Source organism: Pongo pygmaeus, chromosome 22 (genome assembly GCF_028885625.2).
Source record: "Pongo pygmaeus isolate AG05252 chromosome 22, NHGRI_mPonPyg2-v2.0_pri, whole genome shotgun sequence".
Classification (NCBI taxonomy): Eukaryota; Metazoa; Chordata; class Mammalia; order Primates; family Hominidae; genus Pongo; species Pongo pygmaeus.
The window spans coordinates 41,712,960-41,731,321 of record NC_072395.2 but is presented as its reverse complement, the minus strand read 5'-3'; the positions used below and the strand labels follow the sequence as shown (position 1 = coordinate 41,731,321).

The 18,362-nt window shown below is 36.3% G+C and overlaps 1 protein-coding gene across 2 annotated transcripts in view; it reads left to right on the top strand.

The window, feature by feature from the left end:
* The window catches only part of LTN1 (listerin E3 ubiquitin protein ligase 1), a 64,509-nt gene that overhangs the window by 26,372 nt on the left and 19,775 nt on the right, over window positions 1–18,362 (top strand). For both annotated transcript variants that reach the window (XM_054468957.2, XM_063659827.1), the window contains 8 exons: window positions 415–456; window positions 5,582–5,771; window positions 6,598–6,837; window positions 7,761–7,914; window positions 8,826–8,970; window positions 9,354–9,540; window positions 12,911–13,070; window positions 14,021–14,125. In XM_054468957.2, coding sequence (XP_054324932.2) covers window positions 415–456; window positions 5,582–5,771; window positions 6,598–6,837; window positions 7,761–7,914; window positions 8,826–8,970; window positions 9,354–9,540; window positions 12,911–13,070; window positions 14,021–14,125 — 1,223 coding nt within the window. The remainder of the gene's footprint in view (window positions 1–414; window positions 457–5,581; window positions 5,772–6,597; window positions 6,838–7,760; window positions 7,915–8,825; window positions 8,971–9,353; window positions 9,541–12,910; window positions 13,071–14,020; window positions 14,126–18,362) is intronic.

Genomic DNA, 18,362 nt, shown 5'->3' with positions numbered 1-18,362 from the left:
ATGAGCCTGCATATTGTTGTCTGGTTGTTTCTTCACTGTGAGTGTCAATTTTAGGACAAGCAATATATTCTTGATCATGATTTGGGAAGTATCTAGGGCTGCTGGGTAGATGTTCAGCAGTACCAGGGTGACAAATACTTGTAATTAAAAGGTGAATTCTTTTAATCTGTACATTTAAAAAGTTGGATAAGTACATTTTAGTTTTGTATTGGTTACATGGGTACTTCATTTACTTTTTAAAAGTTTTAGCTGGGCATGTTGGCGCATGCATGTGGTCCCAGCTACTCAGGAGGTTGAGGTGAGACATTGGCTTGAGCCCATGAGTTCTAGACTAGCCTGGGCAACATAGCAAAACCCCATCTCAAACAAAAAGTTGTTCTAGCAGATTGTTTCTAACTCTTTTTTTTTTTTCAGGTGGACTTGAAATGGAATTCTCTTCTTAAGATTATTGAAAAGGTATCTTAGGGATTTTTTTTCTTTTTTTTTTGTATTTATGGGAATAGAAATATTATAACCATAGTCCTATTCACACAATAAATATGGTCAGATAGTCAGGTTCTGTGTTAGAGAACTTCCTCATTATTGTAACTTTCTTCCTATAATGTGGGAAGATATTTGTTCTTTTCCTTTCCTGTAGTAGTATTTTTCTGGTTAGTAATATTAGGGAAAAATGAACAGGCTCTGGAAAATCCAGTGTTTCTTTCCTAGAAGGTAACAAAGGCAGATTTAAACATTTTTTTATCTTTTAATTAAAGCTACAACTTTCTGCTCTTATCCTAGTTACTTTTTCTACTGCAGAAATGGATTGGTGGTTCTAGCTTTGGGTAGAACACATGAGAAAATTAAGTTTTCTCTACTCTGGAACACTATGTATGATTGCCACTGACTAAGAAAATTAGTGGTAAGAATAATGAAAAGAAATGAAAGAACATAAACAATTTACAAATTTTCAAAACGGCTTAAGTATTCTTTCCTAATGAGGATGTAAATGTTATAACTAACACTTTTCCAACTGTAGTGATGTTATGACTAGCTACCTGAAATTCTTACTCCTTTTTAAAGCATTTTCAAATTATTTTTCTGTTTTCATAGCTAACTCTTGAATTTGCAAGTTTTTTTCTATTTTTTAAATTGTAGTAAACACATAGCATGAAATTTGCCATCTTAACCGTTTCTAAATGTACAGTTCAGTAGCATCAAGTATATTTACATCGTTGTGCAGTTTCCATAACTTAATTCATCTTGCAAAACTGAAACCCTGTATCCATTAAACAGTAACTCCCCACTTTCCCCATAGTTTTATTTTTACAAAATAAATACAGAATATTTATTATTTTTCAATGAGGAATATGACTTATCAGGCACACTATTTGCCTTAGTTTACCTGGTGCCTTCTCTCCCTGTAGCCAAGTTACATGAAGAGCTAAATTATCAGAAAGCTCCTTGATAAGCCTTGATTCAGAGCAGGGGGTGCAAATAATTTGATAAGAGTAGACTAATGTATCCATTTCCAACTTAGGAATGTACCTGCCATGAAGTGCAAATACTCACATCTGTGTGGAAGAAAATCCTCTTCCTGAGCAGTGATTGGAAGTTCCTAGCCAGTGTTTGCTGCCTGCGCTTCCATGACTCACTAGCCTCCTCATCTCCTTACAGCTAGGCAGCTTCTTTCATTAGATATGTTCATACTGGCATATCTCAGAGACATCGTAAGTTCAGTTCCAGACCACAGCAATAAAGCAAGTTACACAAGTATTTTGGATTGCCAGTGCATATAAAAGTTATGTGTACACTATAGTCTATTAAGTGTGCAATAACATCATATCTGAAAACCAATGTACATATCTTAATTTAAAATTACTTTATTGCTAAACAGTGCTAATGATCATCTGAGCCTTCAGCGAGTTGTAATCATTTTGCTGATGGAGAGTCTTGCCTCGATGTTCATGGCTGCTGACTGACCAGGGTGGTGGTATCTGAAGGCTGGAGTGGCTGTGACAATTTCTTAAAATAAGGGCAACAGTGCAGTTTGCTGCATTGATTGACTCTTCCTTTCATGAAAGATTTCTCTGTAGCATATGATGCTGTTTGATAGCATTTTACCCAAAGAAGAACTTCTTTCAAAATTGGAGTCAATCATTTCAAACCCTGCCACTGCTGTATCATCTAAGTTTATGTAATATTCTAAATCATTTGTGGTCATGTCAACAATGTTCATGGCATTTCACCAGGAGTAGATTCCACCTCAAGAAACCACTTTCTTATCCGTAAGAAGGAACTCCTCATCCATCCACATTTTATTATGAGATTGCAGCATTTCAGTCACATCTTGAGGCTTCCTGTCTCATTCTAGTTCTTTGCCTCTTTCCTCCACATCTGCAGTTACTTCCTACACTAAAGTCTTGAACCTCTCAAAGTCATCCATGAGGGTTGGAATCAACTTCTCAACTCCTATTAATGTTGCTATTTTAGCCTTTTCTCGTGGTTCATGAATGTCTTAATGGCATCTAAAATGGTGAGTTTTTTCCAGAAGGTTTTCAATGGATTTTGCCCAGATCCATCAGAGGAATCACTGTCTATGGCTGCTATAGCTTAATGAAATGTATTTCTTAAATATTAAGACTTGAAAGTTAAAATTACTCTGATTCATGGGCTGCAGAATGGATGTTGTGTTAGCAGGCATGAAAACAACATTAATTTCCTTGTACATCTCCATCAGAGGTCTTGGGTTACCCAGGTGCATTGTCAATGAGTAGTAATATTTAGAAAGGCATTTTTTTTCTTTTTTTCCTTCGTTTTTCCAACAGTGGGCTTAAGATATTCAATAAACCACGCTATAAACGTGCTGTAATTTAGTCCTTGTTATTCCGCTTATAGAGCACAGGCAAAGTAGATTTAGCATAAGGTTAAGAACCCTAGGATTTTTAAAATGAGAAATGAGCATTGGCTTCAACTTAAAGTTACCAGCTATATTAGCCCCTAACGAGAGTCAGCCAGTCCTTTGAAACTTGGAAGCCAGGCATTGACTTCTTGCTACCTATGAGAGTCTTAGATGGCATCTTCTTCTAATATGTGACTGTTTTACCTCCACTGAAAATCTGTTTAGTGTAGCCACCTTCATTATTGATCTTAGCTAGATCTTCTGTATAACATGCTGCAGCTTCTACATCAGCACTTGCTGCTTCACCTTGTACTTTTGTATTGTGGAGATGGTTTCTTCTTTTAAACCTCATGAACCACCCTTTGCTAGCATCAGTCTTTTCTTGTGCAGCTTCCTCACCTCTCAGCCTTCATAGAATTAAAGAGAATTAGGGCCTTGCTCTGGATTCAGTTTTGGCTTAACGGAATGTTGTGGCTCGTTTGATCTTCTTTCTGGACCACTAAAACTTTGTCCATATCAGCAGTAAGTCTGTGTCACTTTCTATTACTCTTGGGCTCACAGGAGTGGCACTTTTAATTTCCTTCAATAACTTTTCCTTTGCATTCACAACTTGGCTGTTTGGCACAAGAGGCCTAGTTTTCCACCTCTCTTGGCTTTCAACATGCCTTCCTTGCTAAGCTTCATCATTTCCAGCTTTTGATTTAAAGTGAGAGATGTGTGACTCTTCCTTCCACTTGAACATTTAGAGGCCATTGTAGTGTTATTAATTGGCCCAATTTCAGCATTGTTGTATCTAAGGGAATAGGGAGGCCTAAGGACAGAGAAGAGAGATTAGGGAATGGTCGGTCAGCGGGGCAGTCAGAACACACACACAATATTTGTTGACTAAGTTTGCCCTCTTATATGGCAATGGTTTGTGGCACCCCCAAACATTACAATCGTAACATCAAAAGTCACTGATTGCAGATCACTATAACAGACATAATAATGAAAAAGTTTGAAATATTGTGAGAATTACCAAAATGTGACACAGAAACACAAAATGAGCATATATTGTTGTAAAATGGTGCCAATAAACTTGCTCAATGCAGAGTTGCCACAAATCTTCAATTTTTAAAATTGCAGCATTTCCAAAGTGCAATAAATATTAAGCCCAATAAAATGAGGTATGCCTGTACATTATGTTGAATTTCTTATCTTGCTAACTCGAGAGGCATTTTATTCAGAAGTTTATTTTGTTTACCAGGATTCTGCAGAATAGATTGGTTTTACTTGGCAAACTACACTGGTAAAGCAGGTATCACAGCCATCTAAACTCTAAAGTAGTTTTTCTTGTTTTATGGAACCTTAATACTTTATGAGCAGAGTCTTAAAATCATCTTTTTTTTTTTTTTTTTGAGACAGAGGCTCACTGTGTTGCCCAGCAGGCTGGAGTGCAATTGCAACATCTCGGCTCACTGCAACTTCTGCCTCCCGGGTTCAAGTGATTCTGCTGCCTCAGCCTCCCGAGTAGCTGGGATTATAGGCACCTGCCACCATGCCCAGCTAATTTTTGAATTTTTAGTAGAGACAAGGTTTCACTGTGTTGGTTGGTCAGGCTGGTCTTAAAGTCATCTTTTTAAAAAACCATCAATTAAAAAACAGATTTGAGTTTTGGAACCAGAAAAGGACCTTAGAGTTTTTCTAAGTTAATCTTTCCAACTTTCAAATTAGGAGATAGGCCCACGTTGATTAAAAGATTTGTCCAAGGTCATAGGCTAGTTAGTGATAAAGCTTGGACTAAAATATAAGCTCTGGTTACCTACAATTTTTAAATAAAAGGATAAAGTTTTCCAAGCACTTCCCAATCTGCACTTGGATTTTTTTTTTTCTTCCAGATTGCTTTGAAATGAACCAAGTTGCAAATTCCTTACTTCTCAGCCCTTAAAGCAAAAGAAGCTCTGGGAACATGGATCAGCATGCTTTAGGGGTGGATTTACAGTTTTTTTTTTCTTGCTTCCCCACCTCATGAAAATAAGTTGCTGTCAGATATCTGGCCCTAGTAACTCTATATCAGAGAATTTGGGGAAATAAATCCCATTGTTCATATTGAAGTAATTTACCATTATTATACATTAATTGTTCTTTAATTTTAGCAAAATTAATGAACAAAAATTTATAGAGCATTTATAAATCTATCTTCAAAGTTTATTCATTATTCATTGAACATATCTACAGTGTTGATAGCAGGTATCAAAGAAGTTTAAGACAGTCTCTACTCTCAAGGAACTTACAATCTCATTGGAAAGACAAGATATACACAGATGAAACATTTAAATAATTATACAATCCAGTAAGTGCTTTAGAAATTCAGAGAAAAGCAGTGATCATTGTGGGCTGGAGTGGATGGGGAGACTCCATAAAGTAGGTGGGATTTGTACTGATTTTCAAAGAATGGATGGGATTTAAGTTAAAAAAAAAAAGGGGGTGGGGGAATATTTATGGCTGGGAAGGTAGCATAGCAAAGCATGGAAATGAACATCATCCAGGCTTAGTGGGGAACAGGGAGGATACCAGTCTTCCTAGAACTTCAGGAGGAGGAGGAGGGGGGATAGAATTGGATCCATGATAACGAAGAGATAGTAATATGGTACAAGTAATATTTTGGACAGAGAGTATTTGATCTTGCTGTTAATCTTTGCTTTAATTTTATGGTTTTAGGCGTGTTCTAGTTCAGATAAACATGCTTTAGTAACTCCTTGGCTCAAAGGCGATATCCTTGGTGAGAAATTGGTCAACTTGGCAGATTGTCTTTGTAATGAGGACTTGGAATCCAGGGTATCTTCAGAATCTCACTTCTCAGAAAGATGGACTCTTCTAAGCTTGGTATTATCCCAACATGTTAAAAATGGTAGGACAAATATGGCTTTTGTTTTCTAATGGGGAATAATCCATTTCACCTTTGTGGGGGATTCCATGGGGCTCAGCTTACGTGTTATTGGTTGAAAATAACAGGACTTATTCATTCAAATTTTTTTTTTCTTTTTTTTTTTTTTTTTTTTTGAGACTGAGTCTCCCTTTGTCATCTAGGCTGGAGTGCAGTGGTGTGATCTTGGCTTACAACATCTGGGTTCAAGTGATTCTTGTGCCTCAGCTTCCCAAGTAGTTGGGACTACAGGTGCATGCCACCATGCCTGGCTAAATTTTATATTTTTAGTAGAGACGGGGTTTCGCTGTGTTGGCCAGGCTGGTCTCGAACTCCTCACCTCAGGTGATCTGTCTGCCTCAGCCTCCCAAAGTGCTGGGATTACAGGCGTGAGCCGCTGCGCCCAGCTCATTTACATATCTTAATATTGTAAGCACCCTAATTGTTTATTAATCTTCATACCATGACTTGGAAGATATTTAATATTTTTAGTTCTATATCCTAAACTTTTTTTTTTTTTTAACTCATATGAAGTTGACTCATGGCTTAAAGCGTTTTCAGTGTAGCAAACTTGCTCACCCTAACTGTGTAGACCATTTCTGTTTTCTACTTAATTTAAAACTGCCTTTTTTTACCTGAGGGCCTTTATGTGTGAGAGAATGTGTTGATTTGTTGATAAAATTTTGTCTAATACATAAACACCATTTTAAAATCCAGGAAAGACCCATAGAATTATTAATCCAAAGTAAGATATTTAAAAATACACATTAATATTTTTATTTTTTGTCTGTTTGAACCTTTTTTTCTCTAGATTACTTGATTGGAGACATATATGTTGAAAGAATCATTGTTAAACTTCATGAAACTTTATTCAAAACAAAGAAATTATCAGAAGCTGAAAGTAGTGACTCATCAGTGTCTTTTATCTGTGATGTGGCCTATAACTATTTCAGCTCAGCGAAAGGATGCTTGCTAATGCCATCATCTGAAGATTTATTATTAACTCTCTTTCAGTTATGTGCTCAGAGCAAAGAAAAAACACATTTGCCAGGTAATAGCCTACTGCTCAAATGTTTTGTTGGGAATCTCCGGCTCTGACCTTCATAGTGAGTGTAAGTGCCCAGGCTTTATTAATTGAATCATAATGTGTTTGAAAGTTTAAAGCATTTTGGGTAAAGGGCTACAGTCGTAAACACTTTCAGCTTGAGAAAGCAAGTTAAAGATGTACGTAGATGTTATTTCTAAAGATCTTCACTTGATATTCAGAGAAATTTGGAATGAGCCATAATTGGTTAGGTAGAATCTTAGTCCATTCAGCAGTTCTGGCATGTTCCTTAATTTCTTGATGTCTTAGTTTCCTCATTTGTAAAAAGGGGATAAAAATATCCTTTTATTATAGTAAAAACATTCAATCTTTGGTGTATATCAAAATAGAATTGAGATTATCTTTTTAAGGACTATATTCTTGCCTTATATGCTAATTCAGACTTATTTGTGAAAGGAACATAAAAAAATACTATCTATAGAGAGCTCTCCTCCTCCGACCCTTCATTCTTTCCTTTCTTTTTTTCTTTCCTTCTTCCTTCCTCTTTCTCTCTCTCTTTCTTTTTTTTCTGCCCATCATTGGCTACCAACCCTTTCTTAAATACTAACTTCTGTATTTGGAAAAGGTGTAATAATTTTTTTTTTTAAATGTCTCCAAAAGGACAACTCTTGTAAATAAGTTCAAGCATAAAAAATGTAACTTTAAAAATCTTACCACTTTACATTTATATGATACGCGCTAGCTTGTATGATTGCATGTTTATGGCACTTGCTTTGTTTGGCAATTGAATTTTGAAGGGCAATTTAAAATTTGTCTTTTTTAAATGGTATTTTAAAAAATCTCAGATCTGTAGAGTTGTTTCAAACATTTTGTGCTGATTAGAGTTAATTCAGTGAGATTACAAATTCCTGTTGACATCTTGATTTTAGATTTTCTTATCTGTAAACTGAAAAATACTTGGCTCTCTGGTGTAAATTTATTGGTTCATCAAACTGACAGTTCATATAAAGAGAGTACCTTCCTACATTTGTCTGCTCTGTGGCTGAAGAACCAAGTTCAGGCTTCATCTTTGGATATCAACAGGTAACCTTTTTTGAGCTTGGTTTCAGTGTCTCTTTTATACTTGAACAGTGTCCTTAAATTAGATTCCATGATCAGTGTGAATGCCTATGAAAAATGACTTGTAGGGCTCGTCCCTATAATCCCAGCTACTCAGTAGGCTGAGGTGGGAGGATCAGTTGAGACCTCCAGGAGTTCAAGACCAGCCTGAGCAACATAGTGAGATGCCATCTCTTAAAAAAAACAGAAGTGAAAAGTGACTTGTTAGGTAACAAATCTATAGGACTCTTATGAAAAGATCCAAACAAATTTTTCCAAAACCATTTTGTTTCAATGACCATCCATTTAAACTGCCAGTTAATGGAAGGATAATTTGCTATAACATACCTTCTGGACTCATAACTTATAGACAGTAAAGTGATGGTGATACTATCCTTTGTCATAGGCTGGTGTGCATTGTAGCCTCTCATGGTCACCATATATACTGATTGTTCCTGGTTATTTATTTTTGGGGGACAGGTAGGCAGTGTTTTAAGATGTTGAATTGCAAGTATATTTTACATCTCATACCTAAATCCATGTAATAAAGGAGAAGAGAGAATGCATTTAGAGGATATTGGGTTTAGGTAAAATAGTGCTGCATTTCATAAGGTAGCTATATTTCTGAAATACCTGGTCTGAAATAGGTCAGGTCCTCTACATTCTGAGATAGATAGGAAGCAACACTAGATTTCAAATGATAAATATTGGATTACCTCCCCAGTTTGACTGTGTTATGTTGGTGTGTCATCGGTGCAGGAACATCACTTACCTCTTTTTATTTTCATCATTTCTTTTTGTTCAGGTGAGCTATTATAGGGTATTTAATATGTATTGGGGTATTCAAACTAGTCATAGCGTAACTACAACAGTTAAGTTCTCTGCATTATTTTTAGTCTCCAAGTCCTCTTGTCTGCTGTTGATGATTTACTAAATACACTTCTAGAGAGTGAAGATTCTTATCTTATGGGAGTTTATATTGGAAGTGTAATGCCAAACGACAGTGAATGGGAAAAGATGAGGCAGTCTCTTCCTATGCAGGTATTTTTGAAATTGAAGAGTACATATCTCATTCTGAAGTTTGGATTTCATGCAAGCTTGAATAATTTTATTTTGGGGAAGAAAAACATAAATAAAATGAATATTTTGCTTTGCTTTGATGTCTTTGTATGCTCATATACTGGATGTTTGGTTTTTGTAAGACACCATTTGACAGTGGCAGTGGCCATAGTACAAAGACTTAAGACCTAGTTCTGTACATAAGGAGTCTTAAAGAAATACACATGTTGATAATTTCCTGTAAAAGAAAACAAACTTCTAGGTTTCTGTGGTTTTGGTAATAAATAGTCTCACAACTTCATTTTTGTTCAGTCTCAATTGCTTACATAATAAATAATTTTGTATATAACGTATTCTTTTCACAGTGGTTACATAGACCTCTTTTAGAGGGAAGATTGAGTTTGAATTATGAATGTTTCAAAACAGATTTTAAGGAACAGGACATAAAGACACTTCCCAGCCATTTGTGTACTTCAGCATTATTGAGCAAAATGATCTTAATTGCACTGAGAAAGGAAACAGTCTTAGAAAATAATGAGCTTGAGAAAATAAGTAAGTATATATGAGTATTTACATATAACATAATACATGAATGAATATAATTTTGAAATAATCTTGATTGTACTGCAATTTAAATCTTTAATTCAAGAATCTTCAGCTTTCTTTTTCCTATTTTAATGATAAGAACCTTGAAGTTACTTAAGTGGTGAATGTGAAATTGCAAATTAGATACAAATATATTGGAATCTTGCTATAATCTTGTTAACTGTGGATCATAATTTGGTGTTAGCTACTCAGGCTGTCATGACATCAATATAAACAGATCCTGTGGCACATACCCTAAAGAAAATGGGTGAGGCTTTGGTGTTTTATCAAGGATTCAGAATTTTCTGTTGATTAAAAAAAAAATTGTTACCTGATAATTTTACATATTTATGGGGTACATGTGATATTTTGATATATACATAGAATGTGTAGTGATCAAATCAGGCTAAGTAGGATATCCATCACCTCAAACATTTGTCATTTCTTTGTGTTGAGAACATTTCAAATCTTCTAGTTATTTTGAAATATAAATCATTGTTAACTATGGTCATCCTACCGTGTTATTGAATACTAGGTCTTATATCTTCTCTCTAACTGTATTTTGGTACCCATTCACCGACCTCTCTTCATCCCCTGCTCTCCCTGACCCTTCTCAGGGTAACCATCAGTCTACTTTACTACTCTATCTTCATGAGATCCACTTTTTTAGCTCCCATATACAAATTAGAACATGTGATGTTTGTCTTTCCGTGCATGGTTTATTTCATTTAGCATGATGATGTCCAGTTTCATCCATGTTGCTGCAAATGACAGTATTTCATTCTTTTTTTTTTTTTTTGAGACAGAGTCTTGCTCTGTTGCCCAGGCTGGAGTGCTGTGGCGTGATCTCAGCTCACCACAACCTCTGCTTCCCAGGTTCAAGTGATTCTCCTGCCTCAACCTCCCGAGTAGATGGGACTACAGGCGCACGCCACCATGCCCGGCTAATTTTTGTATTTTTAGTAGACATGGGGTTTCACTATGTTGGTCAGGCTGGTCTTAAACTCCTGACCTCATGATCCGCCCGTCTCAGCCTCCCAAAGTGCTGGGATTATAGAAGTGAGCTACCGTGCCCAGCCTCATTCTTTTTTTAATGGCTGAATAGTATTCCATTGTGCATACGTACCGCATTTTATGTATCCATTCATTCATTGATGGACACTTAGGTTGATTTCATATCTCAGCTATTGTGAATAGTGCTGCAGCAAATATGGGGGTGCAGATATACCTTTGATATACTGATTTTCTAAATAATGGGATTGCTGGATTGTGTGATAGTTCTATTTTTAGTTTTTTGAAACACTTCCATATCGTTTTCCAAAATGGCTTTACTAATTTGCATTTCTACCAACAGTATATAAGTTCCTGTTTCTCTGCATTCTTGCCAGCATTTGTTATTTTTTGTCTTTTTTTTTTAGAGATGGGGTGTTACTATGTTGCCCAGACTGGTCTTTATCCTGGGCTCAAGCAATCCTCTTGCCTCAGCCTCCCAAAGTGCTGCGATTACAGGCAGTGCCACCATGCCCAGCTTATTTCTTACCTTTTTGACAAGAGGCATTCTAACTGAGGTTTTGATTTACATTTCCCTGATGATTACTAATATTGAGCATGGGATTTTTTTTTTCCTTTCTTGCCGTTGAGTTGAGTTCCTTATATATTCCTTATTTTAGCCCCTTGTTGGATAAATAGTTTGCAGATATTTTCTCCCATTCTACAGATTGTCTCTTCACTTTGTTGATTGTTTCTTTTGCTGTGCAGAAAGCTTTTAGTTTAATATAGTCCTATTTGCCTGTTTTTGTTGCCTTCGCTTTTGAAGTCTTAGCCATAAAAATATTTGCCTAGACCAATGTCCTATAGCATTCCTCGATGCTTTCTAGTTGTTTTATATAGTTTCAGTTCTTATGTTTAAGTCTCTAATCCATTTTGAGTTGATCTTTTTAGATGGTGAGAGATAGAGGTCTATTTTCACTTTTCTACATATGAATATTGAGTTTTCCTAGCACAATTTCTTGAAGAGGATGTCCTTTCCCCAATATATGTTCTTGGCATTTTTGTTGAAGACTTTGTCAGTTGGCTGCAAATATGTGGATTTATTTCTGGGTTCTCTAGTTCTGTTCCATTGATCTGTGTGTGTCTGCTTTTATACAAATACCATGTGGTTTTGATTCCAATGGTTTTGAATACTTTTGTATTTCATCAGGCTCTAATTTTTTTTCTGGCAAGTGGATGTTCAAATGTTGAACCCTAAGAGGACTTAGGGCCTCAGCAGATTTCCCTGTTTCAACAAATGGTTTAGAATTATAGGTGGTGGAGTGACTTTTACAAGATGGTATTAAAGGTAGAGAATTTGCAGAAACCCTGTATCAGTCTTGTTTGTAAGCCCTCAACTGTAACACAGTTACTAGAAGGGGGAATATATGCTCTGTGGAAGAAAGTTGAAACACCTCTTTTGGGCAGCCACCTTCACATTTAGTTAAGGGAAAGGAAATAAGCCTGTAGTTTAACATTGCTCACAGAGTGAATCTGTGCAAATCCAAAACTAGTAAGTAGAGTAATAATTTTTTGTGTTACTAATTACAAACTGGCAATATTATTTCTTTAATTTTTCCGAGCTCATTAGTCAGATATTATTGTTGTTTTTGTTACCATGACTTGATTAGAGCTGCTTAGCTGGTAAGTGTAGGATTAGATTTTGAACCAGGTCGCAATGCTTCTGACTCCAAAATCTATACATGGCTTTATAAAAGGGAGTTGTGACTGTGTATTAGAAACCTATGATATGCCAGGCTTCATGATAGATACTTGGCCATTTAATTATCACAGCAGTCCTGTGAGGTAGTTTGTAGTATCCTAATTGATAACTATTTATATAGCTTGAGAGAGAGATGCAGATTTGAATCCACCCCAATCTGTAATTGAGGCCTCATGTTCTTTTACTGTATCATACTGTCTCCCATTTCTCCCATTTGCCATGACCTTCTCACCTCAGGTCTTGGGTCCCTTAGTTGTTTTTCCTGTCTGGAACTTTTTACCAATAGTGCCAAAATGGTAGGAAGATTCTTTCAGTATCTCTAGTAACTTAGGTTCTTGTCACATTCTTAACTAATCAGAAAAGAGACCAAGTAAAATTTGGGAAAAGGGTGGTATTTTGTATCAGACAAATATTCTCAGTTTTCATTATCCTTGAACATCTCAAAGCAGATTTGAAAAATCAGTTCATAGGTGTTTTGAGATGAGTGGGCACAACAGTGTTAGAAAACAAGGTGGAGAAGTGAAAATAATTGAAGGGTTTGTTCACAAAATACTTTTGATAATTTAGTGCTGTCTCTTCTTTTAGTTGCAGAACTGCTTTATTCACTGCAGTGGTGTGAAGAATTAGATAACCCACCTATTTTTCTAACTGGATTTTGTGAAATGCTTCAAAAAATGAATATTACGTATGATAACTTACGTGTACTTGGTAATACGTCGGGCCTTTTGCAGCTGTTATTTAATAGGTAAGAATCTCTTTCAATTTCTGTTTTTAAAATGACGATGCTACTTCTTTATGGCTTTGCCTTCTGTAAGAGGTAACCCTACTTCATGCTAATGTTTCAGACAGGATTGATCTAAATAATTCCTATTCTTAATAATAAATAGTTTATGAATTCTAAATACTTGATTTAACCTTCTCAGGGGAAGATATTTGTATTCTGCCTGTCTTATTAAATCCGTAAATACATACAGGGGTCAGATGACGAAAAAGAAGTAGAAGCTTGTAGAGGTTGTTTTGATTTATCTGTGACTCATCCTCCCAGTGCTCTCAGATTCATCCTTTATCTTACACGTTGTTATAGGTATGTCTTAATGTTATGACCACAAAGCCCTCTTCCCTAGATTAGGAAGGCAGGTATGAAAACAGTCCTTGTAGAGGTTGTAGTAGTAAGATGTTTAGCTTTTTGAAATTACCGTATTGAACTGTTTTCTCTTTAAGAGTTTATCACTTGCCGATAGTATTTTGAGTATGCTTTGCTGTATCAGAGGACCCAGGCTTCCTTTTCAATCCCATTCTACTTAGTTGACACTCACAACTTTCCTCAGAACCAAAGAACCTCTTTGATCAACTTAAGCCTGCCTAGGTGTCCTCTGGGAGATGTCTTTTTCCCAGCTACAGCCTCTGGTCTTCAAGCCTAAACTCTAAGATCATCTCCCCTATTGGGACTGAAGAGACTGTGGAGTTGCCTAGGGATGAGAGCTCAATACCAGCTGTGAAGGAGTGCTGAAAGCCTAAACTCTCAGTTCTTTGGATAATTACTGGCAGTTGCTTGGGTGCAAAGTCTTAGGTGAATTGATGCCATCACAAGGTGCTTTATTTAATTCTGTAAAAGGAATCCAGCTAGCCAGTGTTTAAACATTTTATTCAGTACACTTTCAAAATGGAATATAATTTTTTTCTTTCCTTTTTCAGGTCCAGAGAACATGGCACACTGTGGTCTCTTATTGTTGCTAAGTTGATCCTTTCCCGAAGCATTTCATCTGATGAAGTAAAACCACATTATAAGAGAAAAGAAAGGTATTCTTATTTAAAATGTTTTTACTTTGTAATTTACTGTAATTGGTCACCTTGGCAACCCCTAATTCATGAATAATTTCTAATGAATCAAGAAAACAGGTTTAGGAAATGAAGAAATTAAAGACTTCAAGGCAAATTAAATTGTTTTAGGTTAGGGACATACCTTTGAATTTATTTATTTATTTATTTTGAGACAGGGTCTCACTCTGTTGCCCAGGCTGGAGTTCAGTGGTGCGAACATGGCTCACTGTAGCCTCAACCTCCTGTGGTCAAGTGATCCTCCCACCACACCCTCCTGAGTAACTGGGACCACAGGTGTGCACTACCACACCTGGCTAATTTTTTAATTTTGTAGGGATGGTGTCTTGCCATGTTGCCCAGGCTGGTCTTCAATTCCTGGGCTCAAGCAGTCCTGCTGCCTCAGCCTCCCAAAGGCCTGGAATTACAGGTGTGAGCCACCATGTCTGGCCGACACCTTTTTTTTAAAGTAAGTAGTTTTAACTCTATAGCCTTTTGTTGTAGAATTTTATACTGTACTTTTTTTTTTTTTTTAAGCCAACAGCATTTCATGAACTTGTTTTCTTTTCCCCAGAAATCTTTCTGATAGAAATCTTTTCTTTTGCCCTTTTCTAATACTCTTTTTCCGTCACTTTATTTGCTATATGGAAGTGATAGGGAAAGTTACTCTTCTCTTAAATAACATCATCCTATTGAAATATGTTCTAGAAATGTAACAAATGTGTTCTGTTCTTAAGACAAAGAAGTAGATTGTGGGTTTGGGTGTGCTGGTGAAGCTCAGCATTCAAATTACTTAGCTGAGATTTACCAAGAGGCATTTTGAATTTACTGATTTACCAAGAAGAATTCTGAAATGATAGATACATATTCTGGCATAGTAGAATTCTAAATTAAATTTTGGCTGTTTTTTATCTTAAAAGTTTTTAAAAACTTTTTATTTTGAGGTAATTGTAGATTCACATGAATGTGTAAGAAGTAATACAAAGAATAAAAATCATACATCTACCCAGTGGTACTGTTTTGCATAATTTTAGCATAGTATTACAACCAAGGAAAAGGGCATTGATACAGTCAGCTGACTTAGTTTACATGCACATGTTTGTGTATGTTTGTGTGTGTGAGATAGAGTGTGTGTGTGTTCTATGTAGCTCACATCTGTGGCCACCACCACAGTCAAGTCCAGAACAGTTTCCTTATCAGGATCCCTTGTGTTATCCATACATAGCCTCAGCCACCCCGCTTCCCATTGTCCTAATCTCTAGCAACCACTAATCTGTTCTCTCTCTTTGTAATTACGTCATTTAAGAATATTTTATAGATGGAATTTGCCGGGTGTGGAGGCTTATGCCTGTAATCCCAGCACTTTGGAAGGCTGAAGTGAGAGGACAGCTTGAGCCCGGGAGTTCGAGACCAGCCTGGGCAACATGGCAAAACATCTCTACAAAAAATACAAAAATTAGCTAGGTGTGGTGGTATGCACCTGTAGTTGCAGCTACTCAGGAGGCTGAGGTGGGAGGATCACCTGAGCTCAGGAGGTGGAGGTTGCAGAGAGCAGAGATCACGCCACTGTACTCCAGCCTGGGCAACAGAATGAGACCCAGTCTCAAAACAGGACAAAAAACAATATTATATAAATGGAATCATACTGTATGTAACTTTTTGACATTAGCTTTTTTAGCATAATTAACTTTTTTTTCTGATTAGAAAAGGAATATGGAATTAGCTAAAGAACTGTTGGAACTAATTACTAAGGAGATGGATGTATACTTACCACACAAAAATGAATAGCTTTCTTATTCACCCATAGCAATCAATTTAAAAAATGGTATGAGAGAAAAAGAAGATTCCATTCACAATGACAACAAAAACTATAAATACTTAGAAATAAATTTAACAAAAAATTACAATTATAAAACTTGAATAAAGATCACAAAAGAAGGTGGGAAGATAAATTGTCAAAATGGTTGTGTCAGTCTATAATTTCAGTGCAATCTCAAAATTTCAGCAGTTTTTGAAAAACTTAGTAAACTGTTCTGAACATAGTATACATTTGAAGGAAAAAGTTCTCAAAAATAAGAAATTTTTGAAAAAAATGTAAGAGACTGCATGCCAAGTATAAAATATATTATTGAATTATAGTAATTAAGCAGTATGAAATTGAAGAGTAGACCAATCAGTGGATACAGTCCAGAAACCTATCCACACATATATGTGAATTTAGTTTTTAATATAGGTGGCATTTCAAATCAGTGTGGTGAGTAAATAATAATGATAGGAAAATTGGTCGTGTGTTTGGAAGAAAAATACTGAGACCTTCTCCTTTACATTTTATGTAAATATATATATATATTTGATTCTGTAAAAATGAAAACTTCTTGCAACCTAAGTGCCCATCAGTGGATAAATGGATAAATAAAAGTGTGGTATAACCATATAATGGAATATTATTCAGCCTTAAAAGGGAAACAAATTCTGACATGCTACAGTCTGTATGAACCTTGAGGACATTATGCTGAGTGAAATAAGCCAGTTACAAAAAGGCAGATACTCTATATATAGAGTAGTCAGATTCATAGGGATAGAAAGTAGAAGGTGATTGACAGGGGCCGAGGGTGAGAGAGGAATGGAGCATTCGTGTTAGTGGGTAGAGTTTCAGTTTTGCAGAATGAAGAGTTCTGGAGATTAGCTGCACAATATTTTGAATGTACTTAACACTGCAGAACTCTACACTTAAAAATGGCTAATACATAAATTTTATGTGTATTTTATGACAGTTAAGATTTTTTATATCGTGTTTCTGAAAGATGAAAACTGTGACAAAATATGAAGATTACAGGGACAAATGACAAAATGGGAGATGACATTTGCAAATCAACAAAAAATATCTGTAATATGTAGATAGTTTATATAAATCAGTAAAACCCTCCAAATTGAAAAATTTATCAAAGACTTAAAGAGGCAATTCATAGATGAAATGGTCAAAGGTAGCTCAATACTGAAATGTGAAATATGAAAGGATTTGCCTTACTAATAATGACAGAAGTACAAATTAAGAGCAATGGTTTTATCCACTATATTGCCAAGAATCAAAAAGGTTCATTAAATGTGCAGCTAAACAGTCACACCTGTGCATATTTGGTGAACATGTAAATTGATTATGCGTTTTCAGAAGCAATTTGAAATCACCAACATATAATACATTCAAATCCTTTGAGCTTTCAATTCCACTTCTAGGAATTTAGCCTAAAGAGGTATTTATACATACGCAGAATAATATCTTCTTAAGGATATTTATTGCAGCATTATGTGTGAGGGCAAAAATTTAGGGGTGGGGAAGAAACCTAAATGTTCACTGATAGGGAAATAGTTAAACAATGATACATCCATAGTATGGAGTTTTAGGTAGATTTTGTTCATTTTTGTTATGTAGCTTTAAAACAGAATAATTTATATGTTCTGACAGAAAGTATATGTAAGTGGTAAATGATAGAACAGTATGTTTAGTGTCATCCTTTTTATGTGAATAAAACCCAACTATATATATATGCGTAAATACGAATATCAGTTCAAAGAAAGGACACACAGGCCTGTAATCACAGCACTTTGGGAGGCCAAGGCGGGTGGATCACCTGAGGTCAGGAGTTCACGACCAGCCTGACTAAGATGGTGAAACCCCATCTCCACTAAATACAAAAAAAAAGTTAGCCGGATGTGGTGGTGCATGCCTGTAATCCGAGCTACTTGGGAGGCTGAGACAGGAGAATCACTTGTACCTGGGAGGCAGAGGTTGCAATGAGCTGAGATCGTGCATTGCACGCCAGCCTGGGCAACGAGAGTGAAACTCCGTCTCAAAAAAAAAAAGAAAGGACACACAACTGGTACTATTTATTTAAGTTGAATCAATTGACTCTTTTTTTTTTTTTTTTGAGACAGAGTCTTGCGCTATCGCCAGGGCTGGAGTGCAGTGGCGCGATCTCAGCTCACTGCAACCTCTGCCTCCCAGGTGCAAGCGATTCTCCTGCCTCAGCCTCCTGAGTAGCTGGGATTACAGGCGCCTGCCACCACACCCGGCTGATTTTTTGTATATTTAGTAGAGATGGGGTATCACTATGTTCGCCAGGCTGGTCTCAAACACCTGACCTCATGATCCGCCCTCCTCAGCCTCCCAAAATGTTGGGATTACAGGCATTAGCCACCGTGCCCGGCAATTGACTCTTTT